Source organism: Falco rusticolus, chromosome 3 (genome assembly GCF_015220075.1).
Source record: "Falco rusticolus isolate bFalRus1 chromosome 3, bFalRus1.pri, whole genome shotgun sequence".
Classification (NCBI taxonomy): domain Eukaryota; kingdom Metazoa; phylum Chordata; class Aves; order Falconiformes; family Falconidae; genus Falco; species Falco rusticolus.
Window position 1 is genome coordinate 81,562,996 of NC_051189.1, and position 25,094 is coordinate 81,588,089.

A 25,094-nucleotide genomic window follows, 5' to 3' on the forward strand; every position below is an offset into this window, starting at 1 on the left:
CAACCACTGAAAAAAATGCTTTCTGTACAAAAACTTACCCATTGAGCATCAAAGCATTATCTAATCAGAGGTCCACAGCACCCCTACCCAAACACAGTTCAGAAAGAAACAGGCAGCTGCTGGAGTCTGGAGACAAGCTGTTGTAGAGGACTCTGCATAAAAAGAGGGTACCTACAACGCTGAGGGGCTGTGGCCTATGAACAACCCATGCTGGAGCACGGACACACCTGAGGGCACTGTAGCCCATCAAGGTCCCTGGCTGGACCAGAGACACTGAGGAAAAGGACAGCAGAAACCATTAAGCATAAGCAGCAGAAGTGGTTAAGCACACAGTGGCAGAAACAAACCATCAGAGATACCAGCTCAACTTCCTACACTGCCTGTCACCTTGTAACAGGAATTTTGATGGACTGCGTATAATAGCAAAAATTAGGAAAATTGGGACCAAGAAGTGCTGAGGATAGATGGCTGTATGTCTCAGTGTGTATTTTCTTTTTTTTCTTTTCCAAAACTGCAATCAGCAATGAGAGGCTTGGTTTTGTTTGCAATAAATTAATTCAGTTAAAAATTCCCTGACTCTAGACTGTTTTGCCCTCAACAGAATCCCAAGCAAATAAAGGTGCATCCTTGCAGCCCAGAGCTAAGTACCTGGTGGCTCTGTACAGAATCTTAAGCAACACCCTTTTCTGGGCATGTCCTACTTATGTGGCCTCCCCTTTCAGCACTAATCTTTTTCAGTTGCATTTTGAGGATACTGTTTTACTCTGTGCATGCACACAATCTTAGTGCCTGTCCTCTTGGGATTGGTTTTCTCTAGGTGACAAGGCACTTGAAAGTCTTGTATTTACCACCTGAGTCATTCTGTGGATTAAGCCTGGGTTTCTGTCTTCATTCTTATATGCCTAAATACCTCCAGATCCTATATAGAAAACACTTCAGAAATTGTACGCACAGTAACATGGAAAATGTTATTTGGGAGTTTTAGGAAGTAAACCAAAGATAATTCTTAAAGCTTTAACCCTTGCTATGATTTGTGCTAGATTTTGGGTTGTGGTTAGGCCTAGTAATAAGTGTTCATTAATAGTTCAGCATGTATCTGCAGTACAGTAAGTTACTGGGTTTTTCCTGATCAAGTTCCCCAAAATAAAAATAATTGGTTTTCAAAACTCTAGTTTTCTGGTTTATTTTCCGGTGGGAGCAAAGTTTTTCATTTAAAGCTTTCTATATCTACTAGCGAGTGAATATAATCATTAGAGAACAGTTGGGAGATTGCTACAAGATACATATTCTGTGAATAAGTAAAAACGAAACTTTAATTCCTGAGATAGAGATACAATGCAAATCATTCTTGTTCCCTTTTATTTAAACCATTGTAAGGAAACAAAAGGTCCGCTCTATGAATGCAGTAACAGCGTATACCCTCCAGACATCTGCCTGTTCTTTGATTTCTGGCTAGGGTGAGTCAGCTTCTACTGTCTTCAAGGCTAGGAAGTGAGCTGTTGAATAAATAGTGAAACTTACTGATGCTCAGAAAAAAAGGTGTTAAAAGATACAACTTGTGTCATTAAAATTTATCATCACTGTTTCACAAGAAGTAGGACAGATCCTTCCTGTAGGTTCACTTTTCGTTTATATAAGGATGAAATAAATTTCTTGAATTAGCTTCTGCTTGAATAAACTTCCCCCCCCCATTTAAATAGGCTGTTGTGTGGGCCAAAGTAATGGTTATCTACCTCTGCTCTTGACAAATCTAATGCAGAATTTCAGAGTTTTTGATTCATTTTTATTGCTGTCTGCCCCTGTTTCTGACTGCTCTCTCTGACCCACTTTGGAGTGTTTATGAGCTCCTGACAGGTGGATATGGTGACTGATCCTTGGTTTTGGTCCTTCTTCTGTGTGGTGAGTAACATTTCATCACACAAATGTGTGGTATCTGTGTCGTATCTGATAAAATATTGGAAAAATACCAGTGAAAGACAGAAATAAATCCATTCTTGTATGCTTAGTTGGCATTCTCTAAGCAGATGGCTAAAACATCAGCAGGCAAAGTCTGAAGTAAAACCAACCAGTTTCACACCAACTAGAAAGGCACGGAGGAGCTATGCTGGCAGTCTGCTTCAGACATGATCTATTCCTTAAACTTGCTTTTGGTCTTGCTTTGGATTTTATGCTTTTAACCACAGGGTTTGACTCTTTAAACTGGGCAGCTGAACAGGAAACCTCTGTCTCTGGGGAAGGGGCTGCATAGATACCTTTCAAGTGGTACTCTTGAATATCTTCCCTGACATATACCATGGATGGTTTGGAAGAAGGAAGAGCCATGAGCTCTTCAGGAGCTTTGTATGGTTTTGTTCTTTTCTAGTGAAAAAATAACATAAAACTCTTCTCAAAAAAATGTGAAATGAGATGTATTGGAGTCAAAGGGTTCATTGTTTAAAATAATTTTATTGAGCAAATGCCAGCAGTGTAATACTTCACCATTATTAAAGGCTGATACAGTAATAACCATGTTAATCTCATCAGACAGATTCTTTTCAGAATTCTGCTTCTGTCTATTAAGCAGTGATCTTGAGATATATAAAATTTAAAGCAAGAGTTAACAGGATCAGACAGAAAAAAACTTGAAATTGTGTCAATTAATTAAGAAGCTCTAGCTGTGTATGTCATTATGTTCTGCTTTTACTTTATTGTTTTGCTGCTGAATGACTCGTCTCCTGAACAGCCGCAAGATAGGCACATATTCTGAAGGTGTAGTGAACCTTATTTGCAAATTTAGTCATAGGCAGCCTGCATATGCAAACTGTAATTATGCATAAACATTAAGCATCCCTTAAGTTCCTTGAAGGAATTTGTCTTTGCCAAATATGTGGTGAGCCTGTGCATTTAAATGAGCTTTCAGACCCACAGACTGAAACTGTTGCAGCCAAGCGGTGCTTTCAGGTAGCTTTAGTGTTATTTGGAGATGGAGGTGGTGGGCTGGATGTTAACTGTACATCCACAGAGTTACTCAGCAGCAAATAAGCTAGGCACCTTGAGGGTGCAGAACAGTGCGTATTTAGCCTGAAAACCAATACGTGTATTTCTGTCAAAAGCTTAGGTCAGTTGTACTGTTCTTGCTAAGTGAGCAAGTCGTGTCACAAATTGCAAAATGATTTGAAGACACCTCCCTGCTCCTGGAAGCTTGGCTGGAGCTCGGGCTGGTGCGGTGAGGGCAGCCCCACTCTCCTGGGCAAAGGCTTTTGGGCAGCTCCCTGGGGACAGGTCCTCATCCAGCCCCTCCTCTGGGAGCTTATTTTCAGCTGTGGCTGTGCCTTTCAGCCTGGCCTTAGCTACAGCTCCAGTGGAACTGCCACCATGTCTGTGCCTGGCCACAGACCCCTCGGTCTGGCCCCAGCCCCTGACCTATGACTGACTTCCTGGGTCTCCCTGAGCCTCACCCTGACCCTGGTTCAGTCTCAACACCCAGGTGGACATGTCTCATCACCATGGTCTGGGCTGGTGACCTGGACCCTTGGCAGCCACCCTGGGCCTGCCCTGCTTGCCTGGCTGCGGGGCTGGGCCCTGCCCTACTGGCAGCCCCGACGTGGGGCTCCCTCTCTCACTGGAGCAGCTCCCAGACACCTACGGTTTGTCTTCCGCAAAATAGCATCATGACGGAGTTTGCGTCCCATGGCTGTTGAAGTAGTGAGGACTGAGAGGATGGTGCTCTCATTCCACTTGTGAGCATTGTTTTTATGATTTTGATATTAGCTCCTGGCATTGCCAGCCTTGAAATTTCACCTGCAGGATCATGAAGATAGAACATCTTATGGTGCTATGCCTGGGGATTTGAAAAAACCTCATTTTTCACAGGGAAAAATAAAAATAAAGCATAGGTGAATGTTGCTGCCAATGGGGAGCCCCTCAGGAGGTTCTTAATGAACAGATGAGAGTTCATAGTTCTGTGATCAGAAAAGATGTCAGCTGTGGCGGAAAGCCTGCACTAGGCATGAGTGAAAGCAAGCCCAGCAACTAGATATGTGAAAAAATGTTCAATATGACAAAAAATGTGGTATGTAGGAGATTTCCAGATGTCAGGAAAAATTCTTGCCTGTTTTTGTCAAGGCCAGTGATGGCAGTTGGGAAGTATTCCAGGAAAAAAGCCATCCTAACAAAGGAAGGGGCTGCTGCTAGGTAGGAAAAGTATAAACAATCAATATGAAATAGAAGATGCTGCTATGCTGCTTTGGTATTTGGAAAGAAATAGAGTGATGTACTCAACAACTTTGTAGGAAATTGAGTCATACAAAAATGGTTTTCAGTTTTTTAAGGGGAAACAGGCTTAGGTTAAATAACTTTCCAAAACCAGCAGATTTCAGTAAGGTGTTTGATGCAATGATGCTGGGCATCCTCATTAAAAGTACTGGCACTGCTGCCCATCAAAAGACCACAGTCTAATGGATTTTGAGTAACGTAACAGGAAATTGTCAGTGGAGATGTTCAATGAATTGGTATGTGTGCCATGTTGTGCAAGAACCAGTTCTCATCCTTTATGCTATTATGTGTTTTTTATTAATGATCTAGGAGATATGTGAAGACAATCACAGACAATCATCTTTGCAGAAAAGCCAAATACTGGTCTGTAAATACCATAACATGGAATACTTTATAAATTATATTAATCAAGATAGTTTTTAGTAAATCTCTGGAAAGTCATAATTCTAAAATCAAAGAGTATGGGTCAGCTAGAAAATTGGAAGTCTGCAACTTTGAAAAAGATTTTGGAGACATAGCAGACAGGGAACTCCAGAAGTGTTACATCAGAAAGTTCTGCAGTGTAAGTAAGTCATGGACATATTGCAAGGAATGAGGCAGGAGGGTATGTGTGTATGTGTTTACTGGAGCACAATGTTAGGATTTGTGTCAAATGAATTTTCAAAAAATGTCTGAAAGTTGTTGAGGGTTTATAGAACAGAGTGTAGAAAATAGTTAGATTTATAGAGCTAAGTGTTTATCTGATCAAAATAAAAAAATAATTATTTGATCAGTGTTTATCTTCACAGGGAAAAGAGTGTGGACATTAATCTTGAGCTGAGATAGGTATAGCAGGACCAAGACCTCAAAGTAAGAAATACAGAACATATTTTTACAGTTTTTAACAGTTTAGCTGATTAACCACTAGAAAAAACAGCTAAGTTGATGAATTCTCCATCTCTTGATGTATCTGTAATCAAGATTGAATACTTTTCTTGGTCTGTGTAAGTAAAATGCAATTTATTGGTCTCAGTACGAGTAATGAGGTTGGTGGAGGTTAGTAACATAGGATTAAATTTAAGGACATAATAGTGCTTAATTTTTGAAAACCATCTCACCTCCCAGTTAGGAGTACAAGTTAGCTTTAAGAAAAAACAATTTACAGCTGTTTATCCTAGCAGGTGTGTTTAAGAGAATGTGCATGACATCTGGGTAAACAGTACCATAATTTGCCATACAAGTACCCTCTTGATCACCGTATCTATCAGCCATATGGCTGATTCATCATTTTGTGATCAGGAATTGCAAGATTCCTTTCTTGTAGATTATTTCTTGACGCATTTCAAGGGCAGCTGAAAATTTTATTTTATCCATGTTTATTTGTAAACTTTGTTGTAAAGCTGGATGCATTTATAGGTTAATTGCTTCTAGAGCTCTTACTGCTGACTTACTGACTGGTTTGTAGAACTTGCTAAATAGTTGATTGGACATGTGCCAGGGGAGTCTGAAAACTAACCTCAACCCACAGAAAAGTAGCATTCAATATACAGTGCCCTAAATTACATTGTAAGGGGCAAAAATATCCCTATATAGGATTACAGTGACAAAAATTTCCCTATAATGCTTTGTTGTTCTACATATATATATAGTTTTTCTGCATATTTCTTCAACATCAGAAGCTCAGGAATGGACATCCCTTCCAGTAAGACCAAAATTTGGACTGCAGTTCTCTCCTGGGAGAGGGCAAGGGTTGGGGGAGAGCAGAGAAAGAGATGGAGGGAGAGGGAGAGACTTGCCTCTGCAGAAATTCAGTATTAGGTTCTGTGAATTGTCTTGAAGGACAGTCTCTCTCCATTGAGAGTAAGGCGCTAAGCTAATTTTAATGTAGTGAGCCCTATCAGAATACCTTTGTTTCTCCATGATGACATTCTATTGTCTATATTATTCAAGAGATCAGAGTAGGTGGGAGAATGTTTGACCTTTAAATCTATAAATTCTTAAAATTATTTATGCTTCATTAAAGAGTTGATAGTCACATAATTTTGTATGAATGACTGAATCACAATTGGCAGTTTACATAACAAAACAGGAATGAGCAAATAAATAAAGCACTATTGCCTCAGTTTAATGAAGAGTTTGATTTGTGAAATACACACTTAAGAAAACATACCATACCAAGCATTTGAGGATATTTTGCTAGCTTACTGTATAACAACAGTATGACCACCATTGTGCAAGAAACTTCAAATACAGTTGCCACCTTGCAAAACCTGACATAGGGCTATGATCTTTAACTGAGATATGCTAACTTACTCTGGGTAAACAGACATCTAGAGGTTATCAAGCTTTAGGGGAGGGATGAGTAACTGGGAATGACTGCTAAAGTAATCTGTGTAATTCAGAGGAAATTCTGACAAGGAAATCAACTTGGCTGTGAGAGTTTGAGAGAACAGGAACTCAAGTAACAGTTTGACAGATATCACTGAAAATCTTCAGTTAGAGAATCCAGGGAGAATGACTACTTGGTAGCCATCTACTGGGATCTAGGTGGACTTGTTCACAGAAGAAAGCGGTACTTAACCCTAAAGTATTGAAAAACACTCTAATGTTGTGTTCAGTATGGATTGTTCGCTCTGTCTTTTAGCCCTAGGGCTTAAGACCTCAGCTACAAGTGGCTGGAGTGGTTTGAGTGGTGGGGGGAAAGCATAGCACCAGAAAACATGGACCGTCAGGAAATAGTTTGTCTTGCGTGTGTGAATCGCATGTACTGTCTGTAATGTCATATTGGGATTATATCAAAGAAAAACATTTGTGAGGGGATTTTCATTATTACTATAGCATAGCAGTTTCTCTTTCACCAGAAGCAGATACTGTTATTTTTATTCTGAAGAATTTTAAATGCTGCATCTTGACCTGCATTCAGAATTACTTTGGTTTTTTCCTTGCAAGCTGTGGCTCTGAGAGTGGCTTCTCGGTCTACTACAAATAGACAAGTGTTTGGACTCAAAGTCAATGTCCTGTATATTAGTTCACCTAGGTTTTGATGTGTAGATTTTTTGTCTCTTTGAGAGAATAGTATAGAATGTGTTGTCAAATCAAAAAGCTATTGTAGGCAGCAGTCTTGATTTGCTATATGCCTCACTGTTCCAGTCTGCAGAAGTTTCAGTGCACATTTGGCACTGAAATCTGATTAGTAATTAGTTTTGATCTTTCCAGTATGCTCTTTTTAGACAACAGAGATGACACAACACAAATAGGTGTTCCTAAATGGTTTGCATTTCTTAGGACCTTTTAGCAGAAAGAGAAGGAACAATTTGTTTGTCACCATTTTGTATTTGGTTAGCTGACCAGCCCAGCCATGATCTTCAAAAATAGTTGAGCTTCACCTTTTTTCACAGTTCTCTTTTAGTGAAAGAAACTAGAATTCACAATCTGTATGAAATGTAATAAGTGACTTGGTAACACGTCATCACACAAATGGTAACTTCAGGACTGAAATATGAACACTCGCAGCCTGCATTATGGAAAGAATGGCTGAAACATTTAGGTGTAGCTGGGCATGGCAAGGTATTTTGTAGTGTGCTTCACCAATTGCAGTTCTGTAAAACCACCTCTGGTTGTAATCTTCTGTTTTGTACAGTGGAAATGGTGGAAGGAAAACATTCTTTGGAGGTAAATTCTGGTGTGGTGAACAGCTTCACCAGGACGTTTAAGCAGAGTGGAATAGTGGTCTGGCCTGGAGAAGAAAAGGAGGGGAAATATCCCGTCTCCCCTGCTGTCTCCTACAAAATAAGGGCATTCTGTTTTCCCTTTCCTCTTACGATTCTTTCGCTTATAGTTAGTTGACTTTACACTGCTTCCTACAAAACCTTTTCCTATTGCTTTCTTGAAAATTTTTGTTGCTTTTCTCTTTGACCTTTGGCCAGCCTCTCTGAGTTTCAAAGACTCAGTAACTTGGACGTTGAGTGTCTGTCTCACTGCATGTCTGGAATCATAACGGAGTCATAGGGAGATGGTGAGCTAGCTTGCATTTACTAGCTGTGGCACAACAGGAGCAGTGATGTAAAACTGGAGCTAAGACACTCACCTCTTTGTTAACTATTAATTATATTTGTTAACAAGTGCTGACCTGTCCTTTACATCACAAAACAGCAACTTCTATTAGATAAAGAGTAACTTACAAGAGTAAGTTAGCAGAATACCTCCACCATGGACCATGGACTGCATTAGAAATGAAAACACGTTGGCCTCTTGGATGTGCATTTGTTAAAATGCCTGAACATACTACATTAATCTTGCATGTAAGAGATAAAGCCGCATTAACATTTTGATGAAAAGTCAATTGTGTATATGCTTCTCAGTTACAAAGTGTCAAAGCTGAGATCCTAGAAGTAGGAAAACAGTATATCTCTTGCTATTGCCTCCTTTAGTTAGGCTAGAGACAAATATGCTTTATCTTGAACATTTACTTCATGATTTGTCTTACCATTTATGTGATATGCCTTAGTATGCAAAATAAAGAGCAGTCCATACATACGTGAATTAAAATTATATTTAGATCTCACCAAAGTGAGAAAAAAAAAAATGAAGATTATTAGTTCAGTGTACTTAGCAGCAAAGATTCTGTCTTCAGATACAAAGATTCTGTATTCACTGAAATAAAGGGTTTTTTACAAAGTGCGTGCAAGATCTGTTTCATAGGGCCTCATGTAAGTTAATGCTGTGCTTACAGGTACACAAATGCCATGAGGAATGGGAAGCCTTCATTATATGTGAGAGATGGGTAGCTGAGTTAGGTGCAAATATCAGAGAGTCTATAGCCCTGTTATTGCCATGCTCTACTCAAGGTATTAGACCTGAACAGGAGTAATTATCCCTGTCAGAGCACTGGATTAATGGTTACACTTCGGGTATCTTTGTGAATGGAACTGCAAACTCTGCAGAAATACACATTGTGAAACAAAGAGAACCCATCACTGTGAGTAACACCTGCAGACCATGCACATTTTGAGTTCATCATCTTCTCTGGTATAGCTGTTTCTCTCTTCGACTCCATCATGGGCTTTTACAGCTGCCTTCCCTCTCCTCACTGGTTCAGGGTTCTGGTTTTCGTGCTTAGGCAGAATTAGCCTCTCTGCTCTGCCTATGAGAAAATGGGAAATTCCTGTTCAGTCTTGCGGTGGAGTATGATCAAAGCAGGAAGGAGCTTTTTTGCAGAGTTCTAGCTATTCCCTTGTTGATCCAGTTTTCCAGACAAGTGGGAACTCAATGAAAAGCTGTAACAGGTAAAATGGGCAAAATTGAAATGTACTGATGTAAGAAAGTTTCACAAGGAGAAGACCATGAGTATAATACCAACAAAAGATAAGGAAAAATATGTAGGTTTTGTTGGGTTTTTTATATATATTTCCTTTTAGGTTAATACTTTCAAAAAACTTGAGTCTGTTAAATGCCATGTTAAAGTAAAGGGAGAGTATTTATCAAAATAGTCTGCAAAAGTCCAATATTTTCAATATATTCTATGTCCTGATTTCATCTTTTCTTTTTCAGTCTAACTGCTAAAACTATAACTAAACATTTAAAATACATTAAAAAGAGAATGACTTAGCCTACTCTTCCCTGAATTGGACTGCATTTCCCTGAAGTCCTCTGAATAGTCCTTGCAGCTTTTGCTTTATTTGCTAATCCCTATTTCCTTCATCCTACTCAGATATTGAATAGATTACTGTACATAATTTCTTCAGATGTTAAGTTTAGCTTAAGCTTTTTCTAATATACGCAAAACCTTGAAGAAGTTGGATATTACTTGGAAATTTGTGTATATCTTTGTCAAGTTCTTCAAGGAACTGATTGATTTTGGAGGCCATACCAGGCAAGTGCCTGAGTGCAAGGCTCAAAAATATTCTAGGGTGTTGACAGTAGAGTATGCCTTGCACAGTATTACTTCCGTGCTAATTTCATTCTTTTTAAAGAAATTCTGGACACTTCATTTTAAATTTTAGGAGCGTCTTCTACTTTCTTTACTGCCTGCTCACATTGCCATGGAAATGAAAGCAGAGATCATTCAGAGGTTACAAGGTCCCAAAGCAGGCCAGCTGGAAAACACCAACAACTTCCACAATTTGTATGTCAAAAGGCACACCAATGTAAGGTATTGTACTGTAATAAAATGTATCAATAACATTCAGAAAAAAATTGAAAAGGAAGTGTTAAGGGAGTAATTAAGAAAATAATTATTTTAATATGTTTTTCAACAACTAGCAGTTTAGTATCCATTAATTGGATCAAATGCTAACAATTCCATGTTCCAGAAGAACAACAAAGGTGGTAACACAAAGGAGTTGTTTAGAAAAAGCCACGCATTAACGTGAGGCTTTCTTCATAACATCTTAATTTTTCAGGTTAAAGTACCAAATCCTGCTTTCATGTATACTAGTCAAAATTGTAATTCGTGTCAGTTACATTATTATCAATTTGTAATTTTCTTAACTGGAGCAATTTCTCAGGTTTTGTATGACGTAAATAGAGGCAGCTGTATCACATACATATTTTACACATCACCTGAGATAAAATATTCTGCTGACAAATGAATTCTATTAAATATAAATTTATAGAAGTTAAAAAAATAATTCACCATTTATTTTAAATATTCTTTCATCTTTACAAGTATTTTTGCCTAGGTTTTTTTGGTTGAACAAGTTAATTTGAATTACATTCTTAGAAATTCCTTTTTTAAAGTAAGTATTGCAGGACTTTTGTGGAAGTTCACTTTCACTTGTGAGCACAGATACTTTTTCCTTAGCATGATTTTCTGAACTGGTCAGTTTTTTGTGGTGAATAGAAACATAGTTTATGGCTTGAATATCTTAGCAATTAAGCTTGAATTTAGTAGTCTGAGTAACAAGTGAACAAAGACTTCCACGCTGCATATCACTGACAGGTAAATCTAGACAGAAAATGTCTACAGTGATAAAAAGTTATGAAGCAATTTCTGATTAAACTAGTTTATTGAAATAATTATTATACTGCCGATTTGTGAGTAGGAAAAAAAATTCTGTTTTTTGAATACACTGTTACAAATTACATATAGAATGCCTATAAATACCTGTAAATATACCTATAAAGGTAATACCTGTGAAGGTAGTACCTATAAAGGTATATATTAACTATAAACATAATGCCTATAAAGGAAAATGTAGGTTTACCTATAAATATATTTATTGCTCTACATTTAGCAGTAGCAGTTTTGGGTATGGGTATACTGCTGTGAAGTCCAGAATGCCTACTCTCAGGTTTTGCTGAGTGTTGGTAATTCTGAGCTGTGCAGAAGGAAAGTGTTACCAAGTTTCTGTTCATTTCTGTTGTAGTATCTTGTATGCTGATATCGTGGGATTCACTCGCCTGGCCAGTGACTGCTCGCCTGGGGAATTAGTGCACATGTTAAATGAGTTGTTTGGCAAGTTTGATCAGATTGCAAAGGTGGGTTTCTACTGGGCTGCTGCGGTTAGTGTAAGTAAGGCATCTTCAAGATATTTTTTCTTTTGGGGGACTCTTCTACCTTCAGGCAACATTTATGAGGCTTTGGCAGGAGGATTAGACTAGAAATGTGTGAATAAAAAATCTGGCTCTGGTCTGAGTGCCACAGTGTGTTTCTGCCAGTGTGATAATCTGTGAAACCCAAGATAGCTCTCTCCAATAGGGCCAACAGAGACAGTTCATGAAGCCTAAAAAAGCTTAATGGCAGGTGAACAGCTCTTTAAATTGATTCTTTACAGTAACAAGGATTAAGAAACTAAAAATTAAAAACTGATATAGTCAGTTTTCTGATCTCTGAAAAAGCATTTAATAGATAATATTGATCAAAACAATTTTATTTACTGGCCACAGTCTCTTGATTACTTGATGAAAGGTTCGTACAATCAGAAGATTTTCTTCTGTTTATTCAGGTGTCATTTTTACAAAAACTACATCAAACTTCATGCTGAGTGTGAAGGTGAAATCAGAAACACTAAAACACATACAAATTTTCTGTGTTTTTTATGAGTTCAAAAACTATTGTCCAGTACTGGTTAAAAAAAATAAATCCTTATATTGCCTTAGGCTACAAAGGATAGAAATAAGATTATGACTGCTGGTTTCAGGAAGTACTGCATAGTACATCTTCAAAGATGTAAATGTAGAAGGCTTGGTCTTTCTGTATCATATTTCAAACAAAAAAACCCTTGATTTAGATTGAGTGCACTTCAGCTCAGTTCTTTAATGTGTGAACAACACTTGAGATACATGTTTTGCAGTGAACTTCGTTCCTGGTTTTCCCGTTAAGGACCATAACAAATGGAGGAATCATCCCTACAAAACTCAGACAGCACTTCTTTTTTAGCAAGGCAAATCCTTCTCTACTGAAATAAGCTTAAATAGGGTGATTTTGCTAATATCATTTAAGTCAGTCTTTGTAACAATAACCCCTCATTTATATAATTCAAGTTGAAAGTGACCATCTCACCTTGCTTTTTTCTCCAGGAAAATGAATGTATGAGAATAAAAATCCTAGGTGACTGCTATTACTGTGTTTCTGGACTACCTATATCTCTTCAAAATCATGCCAAGAATTGCGTGAAAATGGGACTGGACATGTGTGAAGCCATTAAGTAAGTACTGAACTTTTTGTTAAATACTCAACAATAAAAATTCTGTCTCTTTTCTATCTGTAGCTGTGCTGATGGTTGAAACATTCAGACCTGCAGTAGTTTGTGTGTTTCACTGCAGAGTCTAGCATGGTAATCTTGATCTCAATTTAAGCAAAGGATTGTTTTAAGTTGTTGAGTTGTGCCAGGCTATGTCATCACTACACTGTAAAGATGATTAAGGACCGATTGCTCATGTAAGGAAAGACTGAGAGAGCTGGGATTGTTCAACCTGGAGAAGAGAAAGCTTAAATCTCATCAATGCATTTAAGTACCTGAAGAGAGAGTGCAAAGAAACGTTGAATCAGTTAGGTTGGAAAAACCCTTTAAGATCATCAAGTCCAGCCATTAACCCAGGACTGCCAAGTCCATCACTAAACCATGTCCCTGAGCACCACATCTATGCATTTTTTAAACATCTCTAGGGATGGTGATTCCACCACCTCCCTGGGCAGCCTGTTCCAATGCTTGACCACCCTTTCAGTGAAGAATTTTTCCTAATATCCAATCTAAACCTCCCCTGGCATAACTTGAGGTTGTTTTCTCTTGTTCCGGTGCTTGTTATCTGGGAGAAGAGACCTACCTCCACCTGCCCATAACCTCTTTTCAGGTAGTTGTAGAGAGCAGTAAGTTCCCCCCTGAGCCTCCTCTTCAAACTAACCAACCCCAGTTCCCTCAGCTGCTCCTCACAAGACTTGTGCTCCAGACCCTTCACCAGCTCCATTGCCCTTCCCTGGACACACTCCAGCACCTCTACATCCTTCTTGCAGTGAGGGGCCCAAAGAAGCACACAGCATTCAAGCTGCGGCCTCACCAGTGCCCAGTACAGGGGGACAATCCCTTCCCTTGTCCTGCTGGCCACACTGTTTCTGATACAAGCCAGGATGATGTTGGTCTCCTTGGCCCACACTCTGCTGGCTCACGTTCAGACGACTGTCAGCCAGCACCCCCAGGGCCTTTTCCTCCAGGCAACTTTCCAGCTGCTCTTCCCCAAGCCTTTAGCATTGCCTGGGATTGCTGTGACCCAAGTGCAGGACCCGGCACTTCTCCCTGTTGAACCTCTTATGACTGGCCTTGGACCCATCGATTCAGCCTGTCCATATCCCTCTGCAGAGTCATCCTGCCCTCAAGCAGATCAACCTAGTGTCATCTGTAGTTACTGAGGGTGCACTTAATTCTCTTATCCAGATCGTTGATAAAGATATTAAACAATACTGAGCCCTGGGGAACACCACTTGTGACTGGACACCAGCTGGATGTAACAGTTGCTACCACTATTTGGGCTTGGCCATCCAGTCAGCTTTTAACCCAGCACAGAGTACATCCGTTCAGGCCATGAGCAACCAGTTTCTCCAGGAGAATGCTGTGGGAGATGGTGTCAAAGGCTTTACTAAGGTCCAGGTAGACAACATCCACAGCCTTTCCCTCATCCACTAGGTGGGTCATCTTGTCACAGGAGGAGGTCAGGTTTGTCAAGCAGGACCTGCCTTTCATAAACCCATGCTGGCTGGGTCTGATCCCCAGGTTGTCCTGCATGATGGTGCTCAGGATGATCTGCTCCATAACGTTCCCCGGGAAGATGGGGGTCTTCTTTCCCAAAGAAGGTGAAGCCAGGCATTTCAGTGGTGCCCAGTGACAGGACAAGAGATGACGAGCACAACCTGAAACACAGGAGGTTTGCTCTGAACATAAGGAAACACTTTTTTCACTGTGAGGCTGACTGAGCACTGACACTGTTTTCTCTGGGAGTTTGTGGAGTATCCAGCTTTGGAGATCATCAAACTCCAACTGGTACAGCCCTAAGCAACCAGCTCTAGCTGGCCCTGTTTTGAGCAGGATTTGGACTAGACAATCTCCAGGTGTCCCTTCAGACCTCAACTGTTCCATGATCCTGTGATTACAAGATGGTAAATAACTCAATAGACATCACTTAAGACTTGGAAGCTTTGCTTTTTGCAGAGTCATGATGCTGCCACCCACCGATTAGTCAAATGGCTCTGTGAGAGGCCAAAGCTCCTGGCTGCTGCTGAGTTTGAAGTTCATTGATGGTCAGGAGCAGTTGCTCCTTCACAGTTAAGATGCCTCAAATTCTGAGCCTGTGGAGTGATACTGAGCGTGTCTACCAAAGACATTTTTAACAGCTTACTGATTCCTGGGCTGAGAGGCCCACCTCCATGTTGTTAAATAAGCAATTAAATATGTTTTTCTTACTAGACTTCAGGTTTAGGTTTAGTTTCATCTTTTCTGTAGTTTATTGTTTAAGTGAGGACTTTCTAAAAAGTTCTTCCAGTTAACACATTAAGGCACTATTAATTCTGTGCTTGTCGGTAGTATTTTGGATTTGTGGGTTACTGTATTTGTCCCTTATTTCTTTTCCGTAATCACTGTGCTTGTTCTGTCTTTGAAAGAGAAAACAACAAGAAATTTGAGTATCCTAATGTAATTGCTTTTGAAATAGTAGTTCTAACTTATTTCAAGTAACTCAAGTAATAACAGGAGACTTGATATGATTGTGAAAGAGGAAAAAGAAATACGGTTGTATCTGATGGATTAACACTTCAAGGCATCTGAGGATACAGTTACAGGCATACTTGAGGAATCCTCTAGCTTATTACTAATGAGTAGATTGGGAACAGATTATAGGCAACCATAGCAGTTTCCCCTTCGGGATGATAGGACTTACAAAGAAGTCTTGAAAAAAGGACAGATTTACTCCCCCTCATCTCTTCACCTGCCTGCTGATTGAACTCTCAGTGCAGAGCAGTAATAACTCTGTTGTAAGACACTTGCCCGGAATGAGTTCTGCCACCAAAGCTGGACATGTTTCAATAAGAGGGTACTTAAACCTGGATTGGATGCCTGCACGTCATCCCAAAGGGTCTTAAACTTGCCTGTCCAGAAACTTGAGCTCAGTATTGTAGTTTACTTGATGAGCAAGGGTCTGATTCTGTTAGCTCATTTAGAAAACATTTTGTGAGGAAAGGACAATCAAAAAACCTTCTATCTCTTTTTTTTCTAACCAAAGTCAGATAATTCGTTTTCTGTAATTCACACCTGAAGTTCTTTTTTGCCTTTAGGAGTTAAAGCACTGTAAATGGTTACTTATGGTCGTTATCATTAATGGCACAAGTATCTTTTCTGTTGAAAATATGTTTCCTTTCACTAAAATTACAGTATTAGGTGAATACACAGTATTGCAGTATTAGGTGAACTACACTGCAAAAATATGTATTATGTGGAGGTCTGGATATTTGGTAGTCCCCTGTGGTTTTTTAAACAACTGGACTTTGGGTTTAAAACTTGGTATGCTCTTCTGTAAGTTTCAGTTCCAATTTTGATGTTTTTGCCCAAATTGCATTTACTACTGTCCAGGTAGCAAAGTAAGAAATTACTTTATCCTTGTGAGGTATATGTGTGATGTGTACCTTGTCATGAAATGCGTGGTTATGTTGAACAGTGTTGTCTCAATGATTAACTAAACAGTGATTCCTCTAATCATAAATACTACCCTTATATGTGTGTAATTATAGTCACAAGAAGGTTTCGGCTTTCAGCTGCCTGGTCTTCTGATTTGATCCAGGGTAATTACTGTATGGACAGGTTAATTACTGCAAATTTGGTTCTTTGCCTTTTAATGTATTCATGGAAAAGGTGTGGTATTTGTGGAAACTTAAGATTTTGATCTTGGTTTAGGGATCTTTTGTAAAACTAACCTCAGTACAGGAATCAAGTTGCTGCATTTCCTAAAATTTTTTTCTTCATCCAGATACAGTTGTACCTTACATTGTGTCCAAAGAAATCTTTTTTAAATGGTACTCAGAGTGCTTCTCCTTGCCAAGCATTAAAATCTACAGATTTGGGGGTTTCCTAAGTTGCTTTTACTGGATGTTTTGTTCATTTAGCTATACTCGAACATTATTATAATTAAACCAATTGCTTCTCTACCATATTAGGAACTAAAGTTAATATGCCTTCAGTTGAGCAGTAAATAAAATAGTGTCCCTAAGTTCTGACTCCCTCGCCTTGGTTGGCTTAAAAATACTGGCTTTTTTTCCCCAGCCTTGCAGCAAAAATGAGAGCTTTCTGGTTTATGTTTCATAAGATCTGTGTGCTGTGTGGTAAATGTGAGTTAAAAGCATTTGCATAGATTTTCTAGTCAACCTGTTGCTTTTTTACTTAAAGAAAACTATAGAAGGTTACAGGCTGGTGGAAAAACAATGCTAAACTCAATTGCCCTTTGCAAAGAACTGAAAGTATAATTTTGCACATCATAATGCAGTGCTTTAGTTGAGCTCAGAGAGCAATCTGTCGGTTCCTCACACTTCGGAACTTCCCGATTTTTTTTGAAGTAACTTTCTGCTCAAACTGCTATCAAGTATGTTCATTGTTAATGCTGGATGATAGGGTCCTCCTTGGTAAGAGCAGCCTTATACACTAGCAAATTATCTTTTAGTTGTATAGCACATTTTCATCTGACTTTATTACTGCAGCCAGAATTCACAACACTCCTGTAGACAGATGCCTGTTTATCACAGCCTGTTTAAATCTCTGTAAGAAGTGTGAGATCTATACCCTGTGTTTGAAAATGCTTTCAAAGTATTATGTCAAGTGTTGTAGCCTGCAGATGAATAAAAACTACTGATTATTAATCAACTCCATATTTTTTTTGTGTGATTGCTGCATCTTTGTGTGGAAGCATCTCCTGACATACTTCTGTGGCCTGTAAAACTAGTAGTATTACTCTTGCTGTTGCAAGTATGTCATTCAATATATGTTTTACTCACTCTGTCTGAAATGTCTTTTGTCAGATAGGATTTTTTGTTATATTCAGTCACTGAAGTGCAAACTGACTCCTCAGTGCGTGAATTACTGAAATAAAGCAGTTTGCTGTTTAGATTAACAGTTCTGTGTAGATTTTACCACCTGAATATGGTTTCACTTGCAGTTCTGTTTGAATTAAAGAGGAATTCTACCAAACTGCCGGGTGATCTGTAATACAAAGCCTTATTCAGTTCTGTTTCCTAGTGATGTGTAACTCTGTTTTGAGCAATTCAGCCTCACTACACTACAGATTGTTTTCATTAAAACATGTTAGTAGTCCCATTGATTAATTGCTTTGCTTCTCTGCTGTATGTTGGAGCAAATCCACTGTTTCTTATAATCTGTGGCCTGCTTGCCCAGGAGTGGGGTGCACACCTTATCAAGCCATAGATATCAGTGCTGCCTGTGATGTTGAGAGCTGGCACCTTAACAGAGTGCTTTAAGGCTAGAACTTACCTGTTAAGGCAAAATATGTTTGTGTATGAATATATGTGCTGGTTTCCTCCATCCAGAACTCCACCCCCTTGTCTGTCTGGTGACTTCCTGGTGTTTCTCAGCCGTACGTTCTCAAAGGCGGTCTTTGATTTGGTAGTGTGAAGTGAGTTCCATTTCAGAGGAAAGTGAAAGAAACTGGTGGATGAGATGGATATACCAATTTGAAAACTAGATACAAAATAAAATAATATGATTTCATTGCTGCAGGTCTGATCCAGAAGGGAACTATGCTTTTAAAGGGCAATTTTCCGGGGACTAAATGCTCAAGGCTCACTGAATGTGTTAAAGTGCTTAAGACAGGACTAGGTGAGTCTTAGATTCATTAGTGCAGAATTACTGATGAACAAAGCTCAGGTAAATAGTAGATGTTTTCCTAATGACCTGAACTCTTGCTTGTGTGGAGTAAAGCTGCTACAACTACCTGCAAACTAACCATGCTTTTGAAAAACATAGAATCCTTACAAACTCAAATTCCAGGCTGCAATAGGAAAAATACAGTCTTGATGAGTATTTTGACTGCCCAGCCAGCATGGACATAAAGACTGTGGTGTGCTGAGGGAAACTGGAGAGATTGTGGGAGCAGAAAGTGAAATAACAATGGAAAATTTCAGATATACTGTGTAGGTAAGGCAAATGTCCTATGGGGATGTGATAGACTACGTTCTTAGATGCATTCAGTGCCTGCACTGTCATATGAGTTGTTTAGAGAGCACAGGAGAGAAGATGCAGTAAACCCTAATTTGGTCCAGAGTAACATTTCTAATTTAAAATCTGTGGTTTCTTTAATTTGTGAGACAGAAGATTGAGTTCTGGAACATAGTCTACTTGCTGCCCTCCTTAACTCCTGAGAGCTTATAAAGCAGACTTTATGGCTTGCTCTGCAGGATATGGCAGGGCAGCCTTTTGACAAGCACTCCTAAAGGATGAATGTTCCTCTTCCACTTTGTCTGGTTTTGTAAAACACTTTTTTTTTCCCAAAGTGTTAAACTTGTGTCATATTTTTTGTGCAGAGCAAAGTGGTGTTTGTCATTTGCCAGCTGTTTACAAAGATCATTTACAAGCAGTTCATTTTCAAGTATGTCAGCTACATGAGAGGAGTGTAAAATGGCAAAGTGGAAAGAGATGCCAATAGACACTTGATAGAGACTGCAGGAATAAAAAAACTTCTCCTCTCTTCTTTTTAATAACTTCAAAACACGGTTTAAAAAAATACTTTCATACTACTGTTATTTTCATTTGTCAGAAAGAGAACACTTGAGAACTACTGTTTAAATGCAGACGTTACCATATCAAATTAAGCCTGTTAAGTTCTACGTTCCCTTTCAACAACAGAAGAGAAACAGGCCAGTTTAAGTCTGTAATTCAGAAGGTACGGAGCTGATGATTCTTGTCATTGAGGCTGAAGATGTTGCTAGAACTATGAACCTGACTCATACAGAAGCCATTTGGGTTTCTTATTCTGTAGTTGTTCCTTCCATCAGCACCCTAAATTCCTTCAAGATAAATGTATATATGTGTTGTTTATTACTGGTTAGGTTTTGGTCTGCGTGAGTTGGGGCTTAAATACATAAATCCAGTTAAGTTACAGTCTTCCCATTTCTTAGCACTCTATAAGCCTGCAGACAACTGGATTAGTTTTATAACTCTTTATATATGTAGTTACGTACCCATATGATATATGTCTGAAAATGTTCTGTTTGTTTTACTTTAGTAACCTACCTGTGATTCAGAATAGCTTCCTGTGGGAAGATTAATACCTATCTTATGTGTAGAGTTTTTTCTGAGATTTAGATTGGGGTGGACAGATACTTCAACTCTGTCTAAAGTCACTGGGAAAGTCAAAGGTTTAGATGTGGTCTGCACAGTGAGGGTGGCCTCTTCATGCTTTGTATAATGATCTAGTGGGTACAGCATTCACCAAGCATATGGAAGGCTGTTGAGCCTATATTCTCCACAAGCTGAATGGCACTGAGCCCATATACCCAAAAGGCCTATGAGCCACCAGCCTGTAGAATATCTTGAGGTGCTACATTTTGCATCCATCCTCTCAGATATGACAGATTTGAGAAAGTCTTGAGCATAGCTGTTAGGGTCTTCGGGTAAAAGGGTGCATAACAATAGTTCCAGATCTCCAAAAGCTGCCTGTAGAACAAAAATAGTCCCCATGTTCTACCACGAGACCAAACATTTCCACTACTTAGTTCAGCCCTCACAAATAATTTCAGATAAGTATAAAAGAAGGGACTATGAGAATTAATATTTACTACAAATAGTTGCAAATATAGATAATGGGAAAGATAAAATATAAGATAAAAACAATCCTTGCATAAAAAGAATGGAGACAATGCTAAAAAGAAATTTATGTTATCACTGTTGTTACTGCTAATTTGACTGGTAAATTAAAGAGAAAAAGGCCCTATTATGTATATTAACACAGGTTTTCTTCTCAACTACAGGAAAGTGAGAGATGCAACTGGAGTTGATATTAATATGCGCGTAGGAGTGCATTCTGGGAATGTGCTTTGTGGCGTTATTGGACTACAGAAGTGGCAGTACGATGTGTGGTCCCACGATGTTACTCTGGCAAATCACATGGAGGCTGGAGGAGTCCCAGGGTAAGAGGCTTCTCTGTTAACCTTTGGACATGTGGATTTGTGTATCATGGAGAAATGCATAGGTACCATGTCTTCAACCATCAGCCTTCATGGAGAAACCTGAATTAGTTCTTAGTGCTGTATTTAAGGGAAAAAAAGGGAATTCAGTATTTCCTGTGACTTAAGGAGTGTTTTTTGTGGATGGAAGCTTTTAGGTTTATGCCCATTAAAACTTCTAAAAATGAGATTAGAGGGACTGTAAAAGAAGTGAACCATGTTTAAAATGTATATCCAAAATCTAGTAAAAAAGTCTGTTCAGGTTCAAATTATGCTTTTGGTTGGTATTTGTGATTCTGTCATTCTTTTAAAATATAATTTCAGCCGTGTTCACATCACCTCAGTCACCTTGGCACATTTGAATGGAGCTTACAAAGTGGAAGATGGGGATGGAGATGTGAGGGACCCATATCTGAAAGAGCATAATGTTAAGACTTACTTTGTAATCAATCCTAAGGTTAGTAGTACTTTTATTTTGTGGCCAGTCATAGTTCTTTTTGAGCAGGACCACTAATCCTTTACTGAATAATTCACTACCATAAGGTATTGATCAGACCTATTACCGATGCCTACAAATACATAATGTTTGCATTGCAAATCTTTCCTGCTCTTCAGAAATAAGTCTCTGATATTTCCCAGCAATATCATTAGGAATTGCAGGTTCTTAGCATCTTTCCATTTTTAAGTTCCTAAGCATGCAGATATGTGGTACCAGATGATGCATTACTGCTTCAGAAGGTAATGAACATCAAAGCTGATATCACTTTTTATTCTCTGTCAACCAGGGAGAGAAGCGAAGCCCTCAGCACCATATTAGACCTCGACATACCCTTGATGGAGCCAAAATGAGAGCTTCTGTCCGCATGACCCGGTACCTGGAATCTTGGGGAGCCGCCAAGCCGTTTGCACACTTGACCCACAGGGACAGCATGACCACTGAAAACGGCAAGATTAGCACAACAGTAGGGGCCTACTTATATCATTTCATACAATTTAGCAATATTTGAAAGGAAAAAGCTGCTCACTGTTAAATACCTGGCTATTTCTGATAGAAGATACCTGCTTTTGTACAGGGCGTAAATCCATTGAAGTTGCTGGGAGCTTTTCCATTGGCTTGTGAGCTTTGGTTTAGACTAAGGAGCCATGTGTTACTATAAATGCATCTCTGCATTGTAAGGAGTCTAATGTACTTACTAAACTGCACAATTTGACTCTGAGCTTGAGCCCCAGTCACAGCTTGTAGAGTTGCTGCTGTTCACCTTGTGGAAAGATATTTTGAACATAAAGCCAGAGTGCAAGACCTTTGGGAAGGAACACTTTTGATAAAGAGACATTCCCTGAGATTATTGGCTATTTAGCCACATTCTCCATTTGGAATAAGGCCAAACATGGAGGAAAGGCTGTGAAGTTAGAATATCCCTGTGGCACCTGGAGTGGACTTTATTAGAAAAGTTCTCTGGGAACCAAATCCATACTCACAGTAACATCTACCTTTTGAAGGTGCGCTAACCACTCATTAGCTGTGGCTGATGGCCTGCATTTCACAGTACTGTAGTGCAATATTACGTCTCGTACGCCGAACAGAAACAATTTCTTTCAATGTTGCTAACTGTTTTACTGCTGTCAGTAAGACACTGTCGGTCCACAGCTTGGACATTGCATTATCTTCTACTTGTAAAAAGCATGGACATAAAGATAAATTCTAATAGTTTTCATCATTGGCTTTCAGTTTTGTTCCTGTTATGTATGAGCACATAGGATTGAGCTACCTAACCCATCTTGTTCAATAAAGACAGTGCATCAGAATATGGATTGTGACATGTTCATTACAGAAAGTACCCAGCCATCACTTTCACTCATAAAATAAAGTGGCTGTGATGGCTCCTGTTGCTTGTCAATAAAAAATAATGACCATTGCCTGTATTTAGCCACTCAGGTCTATTTTTTTCAAAAAACATTCAACACTGTTTATTGCTGAAGCTGTCAGGTGTTTGGGCTACCTTAAAACAGTGATGCCTTTGAAGCAGTGACTTTCTAGTAAAGCAAAACATTCTTGGATTCAGACTTGCGTTAGTTATTTAGTGTTTTAAATGATAGATCAGTTTGTCTCCAGGTCACTACATCTTCACTTTTGTCTGGATTTTTCTTTTAGACAGTTCTAATCTAATGCTAAAAATATTTGTATTGGAAACTTTTTTCCATACTTGACCCTGTTTTCAACACTATTTTAAAAGCAACTTAACATCGTCAAAGTCTTTTACAGATCATAAGGGTTTTGTTGTTGTTGTTTTTTAGGATGTTCCCATGGGGCAATATCATTTTCAGCGTTGCAGAGAGAGGTAAATTAATTTTTAAAAATCATTTATTCATATAAGTCCTTATAAAGACATATACTTTCATATATATGTATGTAGGAGGTATGAGATGAAAAAATAGTTTCAGTGAGAAATGTCCTCAATATTCGAAAGCATGTCTTTTATATATATATATAATTATATATATAAAATATATAAATTTTTATTTATAAATATATGTATTATATATACAAATGTGTATGTGTGTATATGTATATATGTATGTATGTGTATATATATATATATATAAAAGACATGCTTTAAAATATTGAGGACATTTCTTCCCGAAACTATATTTTCATCTCATACCTCTTACATAGAGAAGGGCTATGGAAACAGATTTGGCAGATAAGTTACTTAGGAATCGTGAGTTACACTTCCTGCTAACAAGTAGCATTATTCTGAATTAGTCTAAGTATGTTGATGGGCTACTGTTGGCTTCTCCTAAGAACTCAATTACTCTGTCACTGGGGACAAAATCATGGAGAAAAATGCAGAAGAGGCACAGAGGGGTAAGAAAAGAGAAGATGGAAAGGGCTATTAACAGCTGATAATATGCACTAAAAGAAACATGTTTTATATTTTGTGAATTACTTTGTATTTGCGCTGTGGTTTATTATTTCAAAGTATGTAGTATGTTTGCAGCAGTAAACATTCAAAAGGTATTTTGTGGTCTTCCTGTAGTGCTCCTGCTACACAAAATGTCTGCAGAATCACAGTAGCTTTAAGTTTTTATTCTCCTGCTTGGTACTTCAATGATCAGGGCAAGATGGTGAGAAATGGAAACAGAGTTGAATGGCATCTGTTTAAAGAACAAGCTTAGCACTATCAGAAACCTGGAATGAGTAATTTTTATTTTAATGACCTGATAACACTTCAGATAATGTCTTTCTTCCAAAAATATGTGACATCACAAATACCATAACATCATTTAAAAGAACCCTTTAAAGTTTTGTATTTTATTGTCTTTAATTATACAAACAAGTCATTCTGTCTGTTCCCTTCCCCATCTCTCTACTTGGGAAATGTCTTCTCAACAAATCACAGGTTACTAGAGAACTATGCAATTACCAAAAATATTACTAAATTCCAGAAGATGAACAAGTTTTGACTGAATATACATGATAAAAATAAAAACAATCTCTCATTTTAAAACCAAGCATTTACATTTGGACAATATGTCAAAAGGACTTCTGTCAACCTTATGGTGAAAAGTCTGTGTTATTTGCAAATAACGCGATTCTTTAAGATTCTGAGATGTTCTTGCTTTTGTGCTTCTAAATTCCACTCCAAAATAGGTACAAAAGATAGAAATGATACCAGGTGTCTTGATACTATATTATGGAAGGAGTTTCTGAAACTATTACTGTAGTCTAATGTCCATAGTGAGGCATGCTGCTATTGCAGCATAAATGTTAAAACAATTGTTATTATTCTTATGTTTATGCCAGCTATCACCCCATTGTTTAAAGTCAATGTTTATTAATAATGTAATGATTTTCCAAAGTAATTTCCCACATTTTTCATTTCAGAACAAAATCACAGAAAAGAAGGTTTGAGGAGGAACTGAATGAGAGGATGATCCAGGCCATTGATGGAATCAACGCTCAAAAGTATGTTTTCATCCTCTGTTGTCTCCTTCCTTCAACTTTGACATAAATCTGGAACAGAGGGTAGTGTTTACTGTTCCTCACTCTGACATGCACACAGAAGTCTGAAAACAGTAAAGGTGTCACTAATACTGGTATAGGAAGCTCTGTACGTTATAAAGATAGGCTGTACTGTAACATTTTCTACTATAAGGAATAAGACACTGCCTGTGAATCATGGTGTGACAGAGGTTTTGGCTTGTCTTG

At 38.5% G+C, this 25,094-nt stretch overlaps 1 protein-coding gene across 2 annotated transcripts in view; it reads left to right on the top strand.

Annotated features, from left to right (window-relative positions):
• ADCY2 (adenylate cyclase 2) overlaps positions 1-25,094 on the top strand; it is a 225,080-nt gene that overhangs the window by 136,288 nt on the left and 63,698 nt on the right. For both annotated transcript variants that reach the window (XM_037381364.1, XM_037381363.1), the window contains exons 5-12: positions 10,236-10,384; positions 11,601-11,712; positions 12,754-12,881; positions 20,690-20,848; positions 21,209-21,341; positions 21,670-21,846; positions 23,180-23,223; positions 24,771-24,851. In XM_037381364.1, coding sequence (XP_037237261.1) covers positions 10,236-10,384; positions 11,601-11,712; positions 12,754-12,881; positions 20,690-20,848; positions 21,209-21,341; positions 21,670-21,846; positions 23,180-23,223; positions 24,771-24,851 — 983 coding nt within the window. The remainder of the gene's footprint in view (positions 1-10,235; positions 10,385-11,600; positions 11,713-12,753; positions 12,882-20,689; positions 20,849-21,208; positions 21,342-21,669; positions 21,847-23,179; positions 23,224-24,770; positions 24,852-25,094) is intronic.